The sequence below is a fragment of the Cygnus olor genome, chromosome 1, assembly GCF_009769625.2.
Source record: "Cygnus olor isolate bCygOlo1 chromosome 1, bCygOlo1.pri.v2, whole genome shotgun sequence".
In the NCBI taxonomy this organism is placed as follows: domain Eukaryota; kingdom Metazoa; phylum Chordata; class Aves; order Anseriformes; family Anatidae; genus Cygnus; species Cygnus olor.
Window position 1 is genome coordinate 153,251,608 of NC_049169.1, and position 20,728 is coordinate 153,272,335.

Consider the following 20,728-nt stretch of genomic DNA (forward strand, 5'->3'; position numbering starts at 1 on the left):
GTGTGGATAGTCTTTTAGTATCTTTCTTTTTTCAACCAGTAAGGGAGAAAAGAGCATGGGGAATAAAATGGTAGATAAAGCTGCTAATGACATGTCATTTTTGTTTGTCAAGATACATTTCTTATCTTCAAACAGTTCTTTTATTTGCAGTTTACATTCTGGATTATAAGGGGAAATTTGATATGCATATATGTATACGTATATTTAAATTGCTTGTTTTATTGTTTTTTTTATGTTCAAACTGACTGAAATATCAATATGTTTGGAAAATAAACTAGTGAAATACAAGTACTGAGCACTGAAGCAATACTAAATCAATTCCATCTTTTTGTTTGTTTATTTGTTTTTCCCCCAGAGGTGTTTACTTTTATGGACAGAGGTTTTGTTTTCAAGCAAATCAATAACTACATCAGCTGCTTTACACCAGGAGATCCAAAGGTACTCTGTTTTTAAACAAATTAGTTTTAGGAGTTGCTTCTTTTTGATGCATGTGGATAGAGTCCTTCAGACTTGTTTCTAGTTACACTCAAGCATGTTACTTGTAAGTACGTACACTGTGCCTAGATCTTTTTTTTTTCCACAAAACCACTTTTTCATATTTTGATTCACATCTCCAGGTGCAACTTCACAACTGCAGAGCATGTATATTGAGAAAACGAGGAGGGGTGGGCAACACTAAGCAGAAATTTTGAGCATAAATGTGAAAGGTTAAAGTTGGAAGCATTAGGTGGATCTTCAATATCTAAGTTTCTATAAATTTACTGTAGTGGGAAGACCTTGTACCAGTAATCCAGAAAATTTCTTCTGAGAGTTCAGACTTTTCTTATAGCATATTATAGCTTATTATGTATGGATGCATGTCCAAATCCCTGTTCCCATTGTCCAAAATTATTAGAATTATATCCAGCTGTCAAGTATGAATTGTGCTGAAAGTATTTTTTGCTGACATACAGAACATTGACAGGACTATATCCCTCACACTGCAAAACTGAGAGAAATCACCCTTGTGTGTAAGAAAGCTGGTTTTAATGTTATTCAAACTGCTGCATCAGTTGTTTAATTTATAATTTAAAATTATTTTTGCAGACTCTTTTTGAATTCAAATTTGAATTTCTCCGTGTAGTCTGTAATCATGAGCACTACATACCTTTGAATCTACCAATGCCATTTGGAAAAGGCAGAGTTCAGAGATACCAAGGTAAATTCTTCTAAAGAAGTCTATGATGTATTTCTCAGGTGTCACCTTTTTCTTAATAAACAAATAAGCTGTGTAAATTCAGGTCTATGATGTGTTAGAAACCTCAGTGTTATTAAATGGAAATGTCAAGTTTTGATCTCTTTAAACTCAAAGGAACAGTTTAGGTAGCAGAGTAATCTGTGCAAAGTACCTAGTTATTGAAACGTGGTAAACTATGTCTTTGACTCTTGCCTTTCTTTCTTGCTATGAATGTTTGCTTCTTTGTTTTGTTTTTGAGTTAGACTACCACAGCTAGTGAATTAAAAGCTGCAACATTCCTTTAGGCAGGTGTGCAGCATGAGGCCTGGTGTATTTTTTTTTCCATAGAATCATTCAGGTGTGAAGGGATTTCAGTAGGTCTGTAGTCTACCTTCCTGCTCAAGTCACCTCAGGCCTTTCATTCTGCAGATTGAATGAGCTTGGTTCCCTCAGTTTCTCCTGGCAAGGCATGTGCTCTCCAGCCTTATATCTACTTTGGCAGCACTCCACTGAGCTCAGTCAAGTTAACTTATCTTTCTTGTACTAGAAGGCACAAATACTCCACATGGCATTACAGATAAGTCTAATAAATGTCAATAGAGAGGAATAACCACTTCCCTTGATATACTGATAATGCTGATTTTGGTACAGCCCTGTATGCTGTTAGCCTTCGTTGTTGCCAGGATGCCCTGCTGATTCCTATTTAACCTGCTGTACACCAGGACATTGCTTTCAGCAGAGCTGCTCCCAAGCCAGTCGTTCGATATCATGTATCATTACAGGGAGTTCATCCATCCCAGGTGCAGAATTTTACATTTGTCCCTGTTGAGTTGATTCAAGTTCCTTTAGCCTATCTAGATTCTTCTGAAATGCAGCCCTGCCCCCAAGCATATGAACTGTACCCTTCAGTCTTCTGCCGTCCACAAACCTGAGGAGGGTGCACTCCATTTCCTCTTTCAGGTTGTGGATGAAGTAGTTTTAAATAGGATAGAGTCTGGAAAACTCCTGTTGTAGCTGGTCTCCAAGTAAAGTACAAGCCATTAAACACCAGTCTCTGAGCCCAATGATCCACGTAGCTCTTTGGCACATTTAGGTGTCTACTCACATAGACTGTAATGTCCCAGGTTAGATTCAATGATGCTGTCAGAGACAATGCTGGCAAGTGCTATTCTCCCCATATCCACAGATCTAATAAGTTACTTATAAAAGGCAGGTTAGTCAAGCATGCTCTGTCTCTATACTGACTCATGGATGAGTTCCTTTCCTCCAGCTGGCTACAGAAACTTTACCCCCTTTTACAGTATGTAAAAGCTTTGACTGGTCAGGTCCAGTTTGGCAGGCAGCTGAGCACCACACAGCTATTCAATCACCCCTCACCTCCAGTAGGATGGAGGAGAGAATCAAGGAGAAAAAAAAATGCAAAAGCTTGTGAGAAAAGACAGTTTAATAGGACAGAAAAGGGAAGGATAATAAAAGAATATACAAAGCAAGTGATGCACAATGCTATTGCTTACCACCCACTGACCAATGCTCAGCCAGACCCTGAGCAGCAGGCACTCCTCCACCCCAGCCAGCCAACCCATCTTAATGTTCAGCATGTTGTCGTATGCTATGGGATACCCCCTTGGCCAGTTTGGGTCATCTGTCCTGGTTGTGTCCCCTCCCAGCTTCTTGTGCACCTCCAGCTTCCTAACTGGCAGGATAGTATGAGACGCTGAAAAGTCCTTGACTAAGTGTAAGCACTGTCGTGCAACACCTAAAACATCAGTGTGTTTATCAGCGTTATTCTCATCCTAACTCCAAAACACAGAACTGTAACAGCTACTAAGAATGAAATTAACTCTATCCCAGCTTAAACCAGGATATATGGTTTACCCTGGATAAATCTATCCTGGCTGTTCCTGGTCATACTCTTCTCCTTCACATGTCAAAAAATGGTTTCTAAGAGGACTCACTCCATGAATGTACCAGGGACCAATGTGAGTCCTCTAATTTTTTTTTTTTTTTTTTTTTTTTGGATGTGTGTTACATCTGCTTTTCTTCAGTCATTGCAAGACACTGATTATGGGAGCCCCCTGATCTCCATGGCTTAACAAAGGTGATAGGGAGTGGCCTTCCAATGATACTAGCTAACTCTCTCAGCATCTCATCTGGTGCCATGGATTTGCATGGTTGGAAGTCTCTTAGGAGATCCCTGACATGATTCTCATCCACTACTGATAAATCCCTTTCTTGAACCTAATCCCTAGACTCTTAAGGCCTAGGAACCATGGCAGTGAAGGTAACGAAGGTACCTTGGTCTTACCCAACTCCACTTTCTTTAAATCACCATCTCCATTCAGCAAATGTCCTGTGTTTTCCTTGTTCAGCCATTTAATGCTACTACAGTGGTAGAAACTGTTCTTGTTGCCATTGATGTCCGTGTCATGAATGACATTTTTACGCAGATCTGATGTATCAGCAGTTTAAGGTTTATTATTAATTCCTTTGGGGTAAGTCAAAAAATAGATTGTATGTTTTTTTTTTCTTTAGTAGCACTTAATCATCTGTTAATCATTAGCCTATTTAACACAATGGTTTGGTAGTATTTGCTACAATAAAAACAATGACTTAGTTAAAGATTTGTAAATGGCAAGGTTCACACAGAAGACTTAAGGCAAGGAATCAGTTTCTATACAACAAGAGACTGGGGATTTCTATGCAGTAAGGGATTAGGGATGTCTGTACAACAAGATACTGGGGATTACTAAACTCAGTTGCGTGCTCAAGAACTTCTCCTCTTTTGGTGAATTACTCACCCTCCTCCGCGTTGGTGTATTCAGCGGACGATCACTGAACCTCAAGGAGTCTTGCCCTGAGAGGTGTCCCACCTCAGGGGGAGATCCTAGGTCATAGCCCGCTCTGGTTCTGGAGAGCTCAAAAGGGCTCTTTGCTTAGGACCGGTATTTATAGGACTGTGAGATGGTTGGCTATAGTCAGTGTTTTTCCATCCTGGCCACAATTCAGGTTGGGTAATTCTTGTGTTGCCAACCAACCGTACTATCTAGTACCTTCCAGATTGTATGGTTCTGGTATCCAGGTAGCAGGAGTTCCAGGTACAGTTAGGGAGTGCCTAACTATCCCGACTCACTGCACTTGTAACAATGCCAAGAACGTAACATTAGTTTACCTTGAGATCACAGAGTGGCCTGGGGAGGGGGGATCCCGCACCACTGCAGTCTGTTACCAGTTTCAGCTGTAGCTGAGCTATGGCTTTCCTGGCACTATCCCTTTATACGTGACCATTCCTCCTTTGTACCTTGTTTTTGCTTCCATCTCACGTTCATGAATTTTTGCACCGTAGCTCAGTCATGAGCGCCCTATTTAGCCCATCTGGGCTCCTGGTACTTCAAACCTTGAGCCAAAACAAACAGTATGTTAGTTATTATATTTGTGGCTCTGAAGATATTACTAATGTCTTCCAAGCATTGAACTACAGCAAACAACCATAAACAGAAATGAGGAAAGTACCTTTACAGATAACAAGTAAAGCTGACTAAAATTGTATTTTTGTGGATTAGATTAAATTTTTTTCTGAAATACTGGCTTAGTAAATTTGGGTATAGCTAGTTAAAGCTTTCATCAAGGGGATAGAACAAGATTTGGGAGTAAGAGCTAGAGGACTGCATAGAGCTTGTGCTTGTCTTTGGCGTTTTCCTTTTATTCCTCAAAGAATAGCAAAAATAGAAAAAATAGTGTTTCTGATTACACAGTAAAGAACAGTGTAAAATCCTGCTCGCTGGTGAACTAGGAGTTTGGCCAGGAAAGAAGACCTTTATTGGAAATGTTTCTGGCCCTGTGTTGGTGTCCCAAGTAGGAGATCTCAGTTGACATGAGATTGGCTCTTATGTGAGTTACAAAGAGGACTGTAGCAAGTTTGTGCCATTGTATCTCTGCTTCTTTCCAATTTCATGGATTCCTGTAGTGGGAGGACTTTCAAAAATGAAAGTGTTTTCAGATTAGTATCTGGCTTTTACTATTCTATTGAGCAATCAAAGCGAATGTGAGAAATTCTTAAAAAGCTTCTTTGTAGATATTTTTAAATTATATACATTCTAGTAAGATTTTTTAAGCTAAAGTTTCTCTTAATTTGTTATATATTTACTCCATAAATTAGGTGGATTATTTTTAGTACATAAAATACTCCTGTAGGGGAGCAGTTTGACTTTAAGATGTGCTGTGTGTTTTTGTGTGTGTCTATATATGTATCTCTATATGTGGCTTAGCATAGACTTACAGTTACTAAGAGATATGAAATATTTTGTGAGATAAAATTACATTGTAATGGTTAAAGCCAAATGTTAAAATTAAATGTTCTTCAATCCCATTTCTAGTGCAATTAACACTGAATATGTAAATATTTCTAGAATATATAGTAATTTAATCAAATGTAGCAAAAAATGCTTATTGTATTACAATGCACTTCTAATTTATATGGATTTAAGTTAGTTTGTTTAAATATCTTTTGTGTCCTTTTGTGTGCTGATGAGATGAAATTGTTTAAATTGGGCATGTGTGATGCAAACGCAGTCTCTTCATTACGCTTTTATTATCCATTGCAAACTTTGGGGATTATTTTCTTAGAAATTATGAACTAACTAAGATCAGTTGTTAGCAGGCTTTAAAGTCTATATTTGTAATAGGTGCATATGGAAGATATTGAAGAAGGAACTTAAAACTGCGGCACAAAAATCTAAAACTTGTAAAATCCATGTTTTGCTTGCAATCCTTCAAGTTTACTAACCTGGGCCTGAACTACAGACCAAAACCTAAATCTTCTTTCTGCCATACAACTAAATTTCTGAAATATAGGATGTACATAACCTTTATGCACTATGTGCCATTTCAGTGCATAAATATAGATTTAAAAGTTGAATATGAAGCTATAAGGTACTGATCCATGTAAATTTTATTAGGAAGACTTTTGAATATTGGACAATATTTTAAGAACATATGATTTAAAAATATATATTTTCAAATATTTATATTTTTCCAGCTTCTGTTGATTGAATATACATCACTGTTTAATAATTGCATAATTATGCATTAATGTGACACACACACACACACATATATATATATATATATATATACAAACACATGCATATTTATGATTATATTAATGAATATCTGAATATGAATACATATGACTGCCAATAACCTTGGAAATATTAATATTAATATTAAGTTAATTGATAAATTAGTTTAAATAATGCCATTTCTTACATAGAACTTCTTTACCTCCAGACCTTCACCTGGACTATTCACTAACAGATGAGTTCTGTAAGAATCACTTCTTAGTGGGACTGCTTCTAAGGGAGGTGGGAAATGCATTACAGGAGTTCAGAGAAGTGCGGCAGATTGCTATTAGTGTGCTCAAGAATTTGATGATAAAGCATTCTTTTGATGATAGATATGCTTCCAGGGTAAGTGTATTTCTATGTTAGTAGTACAAAATAATAGTGTGCACACATGTAAGAGTGTTTTTTTTCTTTCACAAAAATTTATTAATTTGCAGCCATGCTATTTCTACTCAGGTTGTGTCTGTGATGAAAATAGTTATGACAATTGTATCAAATTCAATCTGCAAACCTGAATGTTTTTACCAAATGAGAGCACAATGTACCTTTTTTAGCATAATTTACATCTGTTTGTTGTATTTTTGGTATAGTGTAACTTAACTATTGTGCTTAGATTCTTTACAAACTGTTTTTAAAGCTCTTATTTTCATTAAACATTAGCTCTTAATATTTGGGAGCTGTCCTTCTGTTATCTATTATTGATAAAGTGAGTATAAGAAAGCTACAAGGCATAATAGTAAATTTTGAGTGATGTTTTTCCTGGACTTTTTGTTTTAAAACATGGATTCATTTGTGCTGTGAAGAAGCCATTAAATATTAAGATACTGTCATGAATTTATCAAGCTAATGTAAAGTTAATTTACTTTGCTAGTCTTAGCTGAAATCACATTAATTTAGATTTTTTTCTGCATTATATTGAAACAGTAAAGAAAATTTGTTGACCTTCTTTGAATTACAATGAAGTAATGGTGACCATGGCTTTTGGCACTTAGGAACTTACGAATTTTGACTCTGTCATAACAAACATTTGTTAAATGCTTCTTTTTTGTAATTAAGGAATAGTGTTAAAAAATAATCTTTGATTAGAAATCAAATCTGTAATTTGATAATGAACTGTAAAACTCTATTTAGAGCCATCAAGCAAGAATAGCCACTATGTACTTGCCACTCTTTGGACTGCTTATAGAAAATGTTCAACGGATCAATGTTAAAGATGTGTCTCCATTTCCTGTTAATCCTTCAAGCAATGTGAGTGACCGTTTCTAGCTGGTATTCTGAATTATTTTTTATCATAATTTATTGGTAATGTGTATATAAAATACCGCATGTTTCCGGTAAAGAGTTTTAAGTTTCAAAATTCTGTGAGTTTGCTCTCTTTGCTTTATACTATATTAGAAGTTTAGTTACCTTTCATGGTTTTGGCTGCTGTTTCTCTGGTCCAGCTAAGTTTTATGACTAACGTCATAGTTGTCCAGCTTGATCCTACATACAAGTTACAGTACATTTAGTAATCCTCAGTTGGACTTCAGAAAATCTGTGGAGAATGTCTGGCCTCGCAGACTACTGCAGCATCATTCTAATGTCATTTGCTTATACTACCGTATAACACCTTACTTTTTCTCCCAGTGCATCTTTAGCTGTTCTTTTTAGAGGAGTCAAAAAGAAGGTGAAGGAACAGTATAGTTAAAGTAGAAAACAAACAAAACAAAAACAGCAAAAACAAAAGAAAAACAACAGTTGTTTCTGCAATTTCATTGCCTTCCTTTTGTGTCTATTACCCAGGTTTTGATAAACTTATTGTAAGATAAGATTTCATTAAATTATGATGTCTCCTTTTTTAACACAGAAATTGAACTTCTCATTAGTTTCCCTGACAATTTGTATAAACAGTTTGCCTCTACTCTTGTAGAGGTACTGGAGGCACTTGTACATACTCATGTCAGAGAATACTCCCCTGATGTCTAATGCAGATAATTAGTTGTGTTTGCTAAAGTCACAACGGATTTATTAGCTTCTGTGCTGTTCAGCAGAAAAGACTGGATGTTGGTGGTAGATGGAGGTGTGGTTGTTTTTTTTTTTTTTTTGTAACCCCAGTTTTCCAGTTCAGTCCAACACTGACATAAACAGACCAGAAATAAATTTAGTTAATTCTCTAGAAATTAGAGTTTTTAGCCTTAAAGAAATATGCTTTTGGAACAGCTGTAGGAGAAGAGGATTACAGGAGCATGAATTCAAAGGGAATTTGTGAAGAAGTATATTGATATATTATGGTCTCATACAATAATTGAATCAAGATTTAATGATTAAACAAATCTCTATTTTTTTTCCATATTTTGCTGTGTTCCATTTGCTAATTAAGAAAGAAACTCACAATACCCTTCTAACAACAGAAATGTTTGGAAGTTTGAAATAAAAGTAGTCTGGGTGTTTTGGCAACATCTATATTACATTGTTTAAAATTGTATGGAATATTCATATTTTCAACTTTTGCTGAGGTACTTTAACTTTGAGGCTATCTCAGACTTGCTCAAAAGCCTGAACGTCTCATTACATGCTTTTGAGCATTGCCAATAGAAATTAAATAAGAAAGAAATACATAACAAATTCTGCACTAGAAGGTAAAATATGTATTACTAACTAAACCCATGTTGGAAAACAATAATCACATTTTTCTTTTTTTTTCCAAGCAGAGTGCAAAGGATGATGCACTTAATTTGCCGACTGCAAATCAACTAGTAACACCACAAAAATCAGTAAACACATTGGATAACAATCTTCCTAAAGATCTGTTTGGTGTTATCTCTGGCATTGGTAAGCATTTAAAAACAGAAACAAATTATTTTTCTTTAATTACTAAAAGTAATTGTTTCGTGTATAGGTTTGGCTGCTTTTTGATTCTGTACTTGGTTGTCACTTGTACAGAACTCTAATGCAATCAGCTATTCTGTTAGGTCCAGAATTCAGACTGCAAACGAGATCTTTCTTTGGGGATTTTTGTTTTGTTTTGTTTTTCTATTTGAAAGTAAAGCTATTTCCTGAAGAGAGCTGTTTCCCCCCCCTCCCTGCCCCCCCCCATCGAAGTTTATAGTTGTTGTCTTGCTGCAGAGAAATAGGAGGCAAGAATAGCCTTAGTCACTTATGGCAAGAGCACCATAATCCATGGATTTGTAAATAATAAAATGATTGTTTAGTTTAAATGGCTTTAAACTGAAATAGGGTAGGTTTAGATTAGATATAAGAAGGAAATTCTTCACTGTGAGGGTGGTGAGGCACTGGCACAGGCTGCCCAGAGCAGCTGTGGATGCCCCGTCCCTGGAGGTGCTCAAGGCCAGGCTGGATGGGGCTTTGGGCAACCTGGTCTGGTGGGAGGTGTCCCTGCCCATGGCAGGGGGGTTGGAACTGGGTGGTCTTTAGGGTGCCTCCCAACCCAAACCATTCTGCGATTCTGTGATTTTTCCACCTCTAAGTGGAATACTGCTTGCACTTGTGGCTATCCTCCTCTCTTTCTTAACATGATTTTCTGTTTGTTGTTATCTGCTGTAATTAGTTATATCAGTTACTAGTCAATTAAAAAAAAGCCATCTGAAAAATGAGGAAGTTTTCTACAAACTTGTTTTTTCATGCAAGTATATATCTATTGATACATATGTTTTTACATATCAGTGTGCATGTATTTCTACGTAAATCTGCAAGTGCGTGTGTACGTACACTGCTGAAAATATAGAATAAGCTTACCTTCGTTAAAAGTATGTAGAATCATAGAATATCTGAGTTGGAAGGGACCCACAAGGTTCATCTAGTCTAACCCTGGGTCCCCAAAGGGTCACCCAAAAGATCAGACCATGTGTCTGAGAGCATTGTCCAAATGCTTCTTGAACTCTGGCAGGCTCGATGCCGTGACCACTTCCATGGGGAGCCTGTTCCAATGTTTGACCGCCCTCTCAGTGAAGAACCTTTTCCTGATATCCAGCCTGAATCTCCCCTGTTGCAGCTTCAAGCCATTCCCTCGGGTCCTAAATGTGATTGTTTGCCTTCTTAAGAAATACATACATATATGGTGGTTTTAGAAGTCTGACTATGGAGTGACTTTTTCAGTATATGTATCGTTTGAGATTTTTATATCATTTTGTTTTGTTTAGCTTCCCCGTACACCACATCAACTCCAAATATTAATTGTGTGAGGAATGCTGACTCAAGAGGCTCTCTTATAAGTACAGACTCGGGAAACAGTCTTCCTGAAAGACACAGTGACAAAAGCAATTCCCTTGACAAGGTAAAAAACAAACAAACACAAAAACTAGCGCACACACCTCCAAACATAAAAACAAACAACAACAAAATACCCATAATTTCTAGTTAACTTTCATAATCTCTACTGGAATTGGGCTTTTTAGAAAAACCGCAGAGCAGTGTTTTACATTTTTTTCCCCAGAACAGGAGTCATATGAGCTCTTCTAGCATTGCGTTTATTAAGCTGTTTTGCAGAAAATGCAAACGGATTTTTCAATTTAGAAACATAAGCAGGTGGTTGTGGTTTCCTTTCGCTAGGTAAATGCACTAGGTGAAGTGTAGTAAATTTTGCTTGAGAGAACTGAATTCTGGTTTGGAGAACTTTGATTTTTGTGGAGATCTTCACTCTATCTGTTCTACCCGCAGTACACATAGCATTTTAAATCGAATCTTTTAAAATCAATTGCCATGTATTCTCTAGGTAACTTCTCTTATGTTTGACTCTTCTAAATCATTGCACTTTCAACCTATTACAAAGTACGAGTTTTGGCTGCAGTAGCTATGAGTTATTCAGTCATGTCTTTCTAGACCTTGTATTGATGCTGATCACGTTTCGTTTTCTTAGATCTTGTTGTGCACGTCACAACATGTTAACTTTTTCCCCTTGACCCTGACATGCCTTCGTGTGGCAGAGAGAGAAGCTTCTCAGAAGGCACTCTGCTCATGCTATGCGTCCTAATGGAGAAGAAGAAGAAAATTCTCACCCTGCAAAGAAAAACCGTGTTACTATGGATTTTTCACTTCTGACAATTCCAGTTTTACCAGAGAAAATTATGCATGCTGCTTTCCCTCTTCAGTTACAAGAAGTATTTTTTTTTTTTTTGGTGCTTGGTATATTTAAGCTTCTGAGTGAAGTGTGTGATCAACAGTTTTGCCACTTCTTTGCAACAGTTGAATCTGAAGGCAAATATGTACAAAGCAACCATATAAAATACCATTAAATGGCAAACCTGTGATAGTTCATGATTTAATTAAACCAGAAATACCCAATCAGCTTAAATATCAGCAGAGTTTGAGTCTTATGGTACTTAATATAAATAGGACTAAAAAAATCTTTGACAGTGACCAAGTAAATAAATATCTTGGACATATGCTGTTGCTAAATGGCAATTCTGTCATCTATTACTTAGCTTTCATGTTGTTAATTACTAATGTGTAGTGTTTTTACTAAGTAAAAGAGCTTTCAAAGGAGTCTCCATCCTTTGAAAATTCTACTCTGGTCTGCCAATTTAGGTAGTGCAGGTTTTATGTTTTGCATGCTGTTAGCATTTTCCCTGAATAATACTTAATGCTGGCTTCTAATTCATTGCTTTTCAAACTCTTTCTAGTAGACTAGTTGTTCACTGCACGTATCTTCAGTTTTTTTCTCATTGTTTGATATAATTACTGAAGAGCCATGGTTTTGTTCTAATTTTGTTTCAGAACAGCCTGTAGAGCAATGCTTGTGGAAACATAATTTGCTGAAGTATAGCTATTTTTATTTTAATATGTACATATTTTATATGCTAGTGAGATTATTTAAAAAAAACTGTGAGTAGCTGTAGTCCTAGTTTTATCCATGTACGTTTTCAAGTGTTTCAGGGGGAGTTTTATTTCTGAACAGTATCAAAAAATCTAGGAAATTCAAATTCAGTTTCTGCTCTTCCACCCTATAATTGCCTGCTCTATTTCAATATCTGTAGAGCTGTATAGTAGCACTTCCTCATTTACCAGATACTTCAAAGATGAACAGTTCGTGAGGTCTTTAGAATCTTCAGTAATCAGGTTCATGCAGGTGTCCATTTCCTCCTAAATTACAATATTAAATATAGTTTCACATGCCACTGCATGTCCATTCAATGACTAGTATATAACAGATTGCACAGATTGTTTTACGATAGTGATTCTTTCCTTTTTTGGAGTGTGCTAAAGGGCTTAGTAGTCAATTGATGCGTGTGCTGTAAGATGTCATGGATTATCATGTCTCCTGCTTTCAGGAGTGTTCCTAGGTTGTTCTGCCCTTGGAGTATAAACAGTTCTTGCGTAGTTTGTGAAACCAAGTGCTTTTCTCCCTTAAGTCTGTTTTCATTTTCATTTTTGTTTTACTAATTTTGATATAAAGGGTTTTCTCCTAGATTGGTATATATGTCCTTAAAAAGATAATGAGGCCAAGATGATCAAACTTCTTTGTAGAAACTGTTGCACAGCTCGATTATACTAGAACGTTAGCTCTCTGGAAAACTGGCTAAATGCCTGGTTCATCTTCCATTGGGATAAGTGGCCTCACTTAAGTAAGTGAGGGTTAGGCACTAAAAAGGGCATAATATAACCTTTAAGCAAATATTTATATAGCATACCTGTAAAAGCTTCAGACTGAGGATTTTATAATGCTTGATTGTGTGGAAATGATTCTTTTACAAACAAGATATTGCCTAAAGCTCTGTTTCTATATTCTCAGAGTTTTATTTTTTCCTTTTGGTAGCTCTTTCTGTGGTACATATTTTGAAAGTCATGATTTTCTTTTTATTTTTGGACAGATTTTCTTCAATATTGAGTATTGCTGATTAACTAGATTTTGAAGTGGGAGGAAAAGTTTTTTTCTGAGGCAATGGCATGTTACTTATCAGTAGGTGCTTTTACCAAATACACATTATTCCCATACAAGAATCCCTTGGGATTCTTCTATCTTTAAAGAGAAGAAATTTAGTGGAGGCTCTGCCTACAGTTCAACATACTCTCTTCAAAAGCAAAGGGGCATATATATATATATGTGTGTGTGTATATATATAGCTTAACAGTAGCATGTATTTTTAAAGTATTTTAACTAACCAAAAAGGGCATGCCCGATTTCTACACTGTGGTATCTATATGTAATTAACTTGATTTAAAGTTACTGTCAGGTAACTTTTCCTCTTACTCATCCTTCTGGGGGAAAAAAAATGTACAAAGAAGGAAATAAAACAAAACAAAGGTAAAGAGGTTTAATTTTGTATGCTTCATGTGTGCAATGTGTGTTTTAGTGACATGTCTCTACATAAAACATTTTTGTCTTCATTCTGAGATCCTTTTTCTGTTGCAGGAATTAATAAGGCAATTTAAAACATTTTAGTTCATTATCAGTTTAAGAACTTTTCAGCCAAAATACGTCTGTTTTCTCTTCAGAACCAACAGAGCAGCACTTTAGGAAGTTCTGTTGTTCGATATGACAAACTTGACCAAGCAGAAATCAAGAGTCTGCTCATGTGTTTCCTTCATATCTTAAGAAGTATGTCAGAGGGTAGGTAATGCAACCTATTTTTCATAAATCTGAGATGATGCCTTAGATTTATGCATGTGACTTAAATACCCTTTAAAAATCTGCAGAATATTTTAGGCATAGACATCATGTTGTGCCTTGTTTTACTAAATGTGTGATCAATCAACCTTCAAGCTGACTAAAGACTTGTAGCCATTAAATATTCATTATTCCTGAAAAGTGTAAGGCTACAAGACTTCGTAAGCAAGCGTATGTTTCTGTTTGATAGTAGAATCTGATTTGGCAAATGGAGGTCAAGAACACTTGATTGGTCAAAGAGTTTAGGGCTAGATGAGTTCTCCCTTCTGCAGAACTTTATGTATGACAAAGAACCAAGTGATCTATCTGATCACAGTGTATGTTTCCATTTCTGGAATGGAGACATTAGTGCTTGCATTCTCCAGGGATGTTTGGGGTAGTAACCATTGAAATTTTTGAAAGAATTGTACTATCCTGGAGGAGGAGGATCTGGAGCCATAGAAATACTGCACGAATGGCAAATCCTTAACATTACAATCATGCCTATCCTTGATCAATATATATAAAAAAAAAGGGGGGGGGGGGGGAGGGGGAGAAGAGGGGGAGGGATTGGTGTCCACTTGGTTTAAAAAAAAAAAAAAGAAGAAAATGTCAAAAGTCAGTAATTATTTTCTGTGCCTATTTTATGTAAATTTCTAAAAATCAAGCTTATGTACTGCTATTTGAACTCTAATTTATTACACCATTAAATCAAGAATGAGAATTGAAAGGTTAATAAGTACTTAATATCCAGTCACACTGTTAGATTTTCATGTAATTACATAGATATTTTATGTTTTTCAACTAAAAAGAATAATAAAAAATAACCTTTTTCACTAATTTATACTTTGAAATAATCATAATTTCTGGGAAGCTCAAGCTCTTTTTTAAATTTGTTTTGTGGTTGTGATTCTTCTGGAAAAGAGCAAATGTCATTTTTGTCAAGTGTCATTTTTTGTCAAGCAACATTTTTGACAAGAGACCAGGTCTTGGCTATGCAACTACAAACTTTGTAAAAAATGCATAGCCATTTTTAAAAAATCTGTGCATATAACTTTGATTTGCTGACTAATCTATGGCTGCCATAGTAACCCAACCAAAGCTGAAAAACACTGTAAATTACAAAGGAAGAAATGATAACTTTTAATAAAAAAAATGTTGAGACCAATCTATAAATGGAAGCAGATTATAGAAATAATAGCCCAACATTTTCTTAAGTCGTATTTTTTTTTTGCAAATCCGTAGTCACCATTGACTACACAATTATCACTCTTTAAAATATGAAAATGTATGGGAATATTATGGATTAATTAAAAGCATATTGCAGAAATTCATGGAGAATTGACATGCAATTCTATAATTGGCTTCAAGGAAAACTTCAAATAGTAATCATCATTTGTAACCCCACAAGCCATTTTTAGATTCTCTAAATCCTCATTATCTGAAAGCTTAGAGCTTTTTAACTCTTGTAATTAATGCTTTTTTGTACTTACTGACTGTCTTGTTTCTAATATTTTTTCATTTTCCTAGATGCATTGTTTACATATTGGAACAAGGCTACAAAATCTGAACTAATGGACTTTTTCACTATTACAGAGTAAGATTTTTGTTGACTTTAGCATAAAATCATACATTTCACAATGCTGTTAAAGTCTTGAGTGTGAAAATAAATGTATGTGCGTTATTCTTTCTTTATTTGAAAAGTAATACCTTTTCAGTCTTGGTTTATAAATCCTTGACTTGGTGTGCGTAATTGCACGTCTGTCTGATTCCATAATAGTTCTGCAATTAGTCTATACAGAAGTGATCTCAGGAAGTTCCTAAATAGGGAGTAGTACTCAGAATATCATTGTGCTCATATAAAATGATCAGAGATTCTCTTGTTGACCTGACTGAATTGTTTCACTTCAGAAACAAAGTGAATATGAACTGTCCTCCTAGCTTTCCTCTTGAGTCTTCCAGCATACTGTGAACAAAAAGATGTATGATGAATTTATTATTTGTTATCAACTGCTACAAAGCAGGCCTAACCATATTTAGTATTATTTGTTCATGAGAATTAACTGATACATAAACAGAAAGCGAGGAAGGTGCTGTCTGCTTGAAGTGGGACAACACAGAAGTCTTTCTGCATGCCTTGTTTCACTGAACTGTTTTCCTTAGTTTCCATAGTCCAGGCCCAGTCATTGTAGTATCGGTAATTAATTGTGTTATGGAATGTGATACTCAAAGTTCATTTTAGAAATATATATCAGACAGTATTTTAATTCATCCATTGAGTACATCTGGCATTATGTTGATTGTACCAGAAACAGAACAGAGCAAGTAAATGAGCATATGTAGTAGATTGAAGCAAGAGGTGGAAACTGTGCCAAATTGGTGAGCAGTATTTTGCCATTAGTGGTCTCTTATTTAAGGGCTGGATAAGATTGGTTTGTAATCAAATCAGTAATCTCAAATTACTGATTATCAGAGATTTCCATCACAATAGCAGTTTAAGGAATACAAAATATAATTCCCATGTTGGAATCATTTAGGTTGGAAAAGGCCTTTAGGATCATCAGGTCCAATCATCCACCTAACACTACAAGTCCAATGCTAAATCAGGTCCCGAAATGCCACACATCTCTTGAGTGCCTCCAGGGGTGGGGACTCCAGCACCTCCCTGGGCAGCCCGTTCCAATGCTGACCACATTCTACATGAAGAAATTCTTCCTGATACCTAGTATAATCCTCCTCTGGCACAACTTAAGGCAATTTCCTCACATCCTATCACTTGGCACCTGAGAAGAGCCCTACACCTTCCTTGCTGCAACCTCTTTTCAGATAGTTGTAGAGAAAGATAAGCTTGGCAAATTAGGTTATACTCTCAATCTTCTCACTGGATCTGAACCAGTAGTATTTTGATTCTTAAAAATACACGTTTAAGTGTAGACTTTTTTTTTAATGTCAAAAAATGTCTTTTAGGATATGTCTTTATCTTCTTATTATTGTAAAAGAAGATTCCCTTTAGAAAATAGTTTTGTCAGAACTCTGTTGCTGATGTCCTGGAATCTGGAGACCTTAAAAAATGGGGAATAAATAAATAAAATAAAATAGAACAACAATGAAGTAACCTGTTACCAAGGAAACTTAGGCTGGAGGGCATACATTTTGATTTTTTCACCTTATTTTGAACCCTTATTCACATTTTTCAAAATGTGCATATATCTATATATATGTAATACCTGGTTATCACTGTTTCTTTCTTTCTTTCTTTCTTTCTTTCTTTTTCTGTTCTTTACATCTTACATTGCTGTTCATTTGTAAATTACTTATAATATATATTCATTTCATGTAATGGAATCTTGTTTGTAATAATTGACACTAAACATTACTTCTCTATACATATTAAAAGTCTATACAAGATGAATCCATACAAGATGGACCCAAACTGGAGCACAAGATGTTCTGTGTAAACATCAGGAAGCACTTCCTTACCCTGTGGGTGAACCTGTGGGCGCTGGTACAAATTGCCCAGAGTGGCTGTGGAGTCTCCTTCTTTGGAGGTCTTCAAAAGCTGCCTGGACATGGTCCTGGGCAACCTGCTCTGGGTGGCCCAGTTTGAGCAAGGGGTTTTAATCAGATGGCCTCCAGAGGTGCCTTCCAAGCTCAGCCATTCTGTGATTCTGTGAAGCACTGGATTCTGTGTTTATGTTTTTCTTAAGTGCTCTGTTTTTTCACAGTTTGCTCTTCTAGCTTGGCACTGTTAGACTCCCACTAGGTGTTTTGATGCAGATAAGTTGAGATAGGTGTGCTCTTGAGGCAGCCTTACGTCTTTGATGTTAATCCCAATTTGACGAAAACAACAACCATCCATGATTGATTTCAAAGCAGCTGTGTCTGCTTTGAAAATTTTTCTTGGCTTGAGGTTTGGAAAGGAATTTCAAGGGTGGGAGAAGTTAAGTTTTATGACTTAAGAGTTTAAACTTAAATGAAAATAATAGTTAAATAATTCCAATGTACATAAATTTATAACATACATAATAAATGTACATAAATTTATAATGGATTGTTTTAAGTGTTGTTTCTCTGACTTTTTGTGTTCTCTGCAGAGTATGCTTACATCAGTTCCAGTACATGGGAAAACGATACATAGCCAGGTACTGTGTGGAATTTTAATTTAGCTGGCTTGTCCACTAAGAATAATAGTGTGTACACTAGTGTGTACATTAGGAATAATAACGTGTACACTAGTGTGTGGGAGTAGAAAAGTTATTGTAAAATGATATATAATTTTGAAGTAAGCAACTGGTTAATATTAATAATTCTGTGTCCTATCTGAAAGTCTGGTATCTGTTTTAGAACAACGTGTGTTGTGCTTATAATTAACTACTTTAAAGTTTACTTGCCCTTCATACTATCTTTTTACAGCAGGTTTTTTTCATTGAAATAATGTCTTTGGAGAAGAAGTTTTATTATTTATTTTAATGTTTTGTTTATTCACTTGGCCATAAAACCATGTCAGTTGAAATGTTTTAGAAATTTAATGTAGTGATTTTACTGAAAGGTGAGTGGTGAACATTCCAGTTCTCCTGTTTTTCAGTTCGATGTCTGAAGTACTGCTAGATACCTGCGTGCTCCCACTGATGTCTGTTTAGGAGAAAATCTCTGAAATGTCCTAAATTATTTGAATATCTTTGCATTAATGTGTTTTTTAATGCAAAATACTTTTTTAATAGAATAAAATATAGCAATTCATTTAGACTTCACACTGTAGTTGACATGGTGAAGTATATTATTATAATTTTAATAATACTAAAATAATATAATATTATAATTATAATATTATAATTAAACTTATGGCATTGAAATACTGGCCCTTCTGAACTTGGTGAGAAAGTTATTGCTGACATTAGATAGTAAGGTATTCTAAGATGTTAGCTTTTTAGATTTTAATTTAGATATGATAGTATGTGAATCTGCTTCTACAAACAACAAACATGACTACCGTCCTGGATTTTTTTTCAGAAAAGGATCTCCTCTGTGTTTACACACCTTTAAAAAAAAAATTATATGTATATATAAAAATCAGTGGCTTTCTTAATGTTTTGATTGTAACCTTTGTGCTTTAATGTACTTCAAACTCTGGATTTACAGGAATCTGTAATTTTCAGTTTTCTTCTGAAAAATGCTTTAAACTAATTCTTTTGACTAGTTTTTAGAGAAGATTACCGCGCTTCCTTTTTGTTTACTGATTGCTTAGTCTGTGTACTGCATGTTATGCTAAAAAAGAACTAAGCTGTAGAATCATCTTGTGTTCTGCAGAGGTATTGAATTTCCACAGTTACTGTAGCTTTCTAGTCTTTCACATTGTTGTTACACTAAAGTATATCACAATCAATGCACGTACTCTTAAAATACCCAAACAACACGGAATGAAAGGGAACAGGGAATTAATTATTCAAGCACTGGTTTTCATTTTTCATCAGCTCTGGTGGTGGTACACAATAGGAAGTTAGCCTGTACTGATTGCTAACACAGATTACTTTTCTGTTTTCTTCACTTGATTGCTGCAAGTTTAACAAAAAATATGGCTCTTCTCCCTTCCTGCTTGGGTAAGATGTCCATGATAATACCTCAGCTAATTCTTGCTTTCCTGTTGCATGTATGCCTGCTAATTTTACCACTGTGTGTCCTTCTAACCCTTTTCTAATTTTTTTACAATCGAAATAGAGGATTTGGTTTTGGGTTCTGAATATTTTCAGAATCTTCATATTCTCAAATATTTGTTCACAAGAGCTCTGAAGTAAATTTAACATTTCCAGAGTGACTGCTTGTGTGCTTTTGCTGTCGTGCTTCAAGGATTTTAGGAGTTTGCTATGATACTTTTTTTAAGCTACCTATTTTTGTTTTATAAGTAAAACATTAAATAGGTTGCATTGTGATTCCTCCTATAAAACTTCTTGTGCTGTAGCTGCTTAACTAACACTTCCTGTCTTGCTGCAGGTTGACATGTCTAACTTTTGCTTCTATCCCATTTCACCCATCTTGCAGGAACCAGGAGGGGTTGGGATCCATAGTTCATGATCGAAAATCTCAGACATTGCCTGTTTCCCGTAACAGAACAGGAATGATGCATGCCAGATTGCAGCAGCTGAGCAGCCTGGATAACTCTCTCACTTTTAACCACAGTAAGTCTCATGACATGGTAACATTCATCATCCTGAACCAGTACCACAACACCAGAGGCAGGTCCCAGAGCCACACCAGTGCATTTCAATAACTTTTATTGTTCTAGGTCAAATGAATAACTGGAATCAGTCGATGGTCTGTTCCCTCCTTTATGATAAAACAATCAATGCTGGCTGATGCCATAACATGGAGCATGGTTAACCACACTGTATTTCAAAATTGTTTTTTTTTTTTTTTCAATTATAGGCACATCTACTCTGTGCTGCATATAGTTACAGAATTTACTTCGTTAAGCTTTATTTTTTTTTCTATTTGTTTCATTAGGCTTCATTTTTTTCCCAATTGATCTTATAGATGTTTAATCTAAAAGTAAAAATTTGCACTTTGACCATATCTCCATGTTTTGACATCTCCTAAGGAGAAATGAGCTTCTTAGAATTTCTACGGAGAATGTGAAGCCCATGATTTAGTTTGTCTGGAAGTGAAAAAGCGTCCAATAATGAAGTGATTTTTCTGTTTTCAGTGTGAGAAAGATATCAAGTGTTCTTGGAATTTCTGTAGACAATGGTAAGATTTAATCAGGTTGAAGTCAGCTTCTATAAGACTGCTGTATTGAAATCTGCTTATGTCCTATCT

At 35.6% G+C, this 20,728-nt stretch overlaps 1 protein-coding gene and 1 long non-coding RNA gene across 13 annotated transcripts in view; one reads left to right on the forward strand and one right to left on the reverse strand.

Annotated features, from left to right (window-relative positions):
* The window catches only part of LOC121060467, a 28,309-nt gene extending 23,825 nt beyond the window's left edge, over positions 1-4,484 (reverse strand). For both annotated transcript variants that reach the window (XR_005814823.1, XR_005814824.1), the window contains exon 1: positions 4,015-4,484. This is a non-coding gene — a long non-coding RNA (uncharacterized LOC121060467). The remainder of the gene's footprint in view (positions 1-4,014) is intronic.
* Positions 1-20,728, forward strand: part of DOCK9 (dedicator of cytokinesis 9) — a 131,107-nt gene that overhangs the window by 82,063 nt on the left and 28,316 nt on the right. For 4 of the 11 annotated variants that reach the window (XM_040538214.1, XM_040538205.1, XM_040538247.1 and 1 more), the window contains exons 29-38: positions 356-438; positions 1,087-1,198; positions 6,503-6,681; positions 7,468-7,584; positions 9,027-9,147; positions 10,476-10,609; positions 13,768-13,882; positions 15,449-15,515; positions 18,013-18,060; positions 19,955-20,091. In XM_040538214.1, the coding sequence (XP_040394148.1) occupies positions 356-438; positions 1,087-1,198; positions 6,503-6,681; positions 7,468-7,584; positions 9,027-9,147; positions 10,476-10,609; positions 13,768-13,882; positions 15,449-15,515; positions 18,013-18,060; positions 19,955-20,091 (1,113 nt within the window). Of the gene's footprint in view, positions 1-355; positions 439-1,086; positions 1,199-6,502; positions 6,682-7,467; positions 7,585-9,026; positions 9,148-10,475; positions 10,610-13,767; positions 13,883-15,448; positions 15,516-18,012; positions 18,061-19,954; positions 20,092-20,615; positions 20,660-20,728 lie in introns of all 11 variants that reach the window. The other 7 variants (XM_040538258.1, XM_040538233.1, XM_040538286.1 and 4 more) reach the window with 2 other exon arrangements.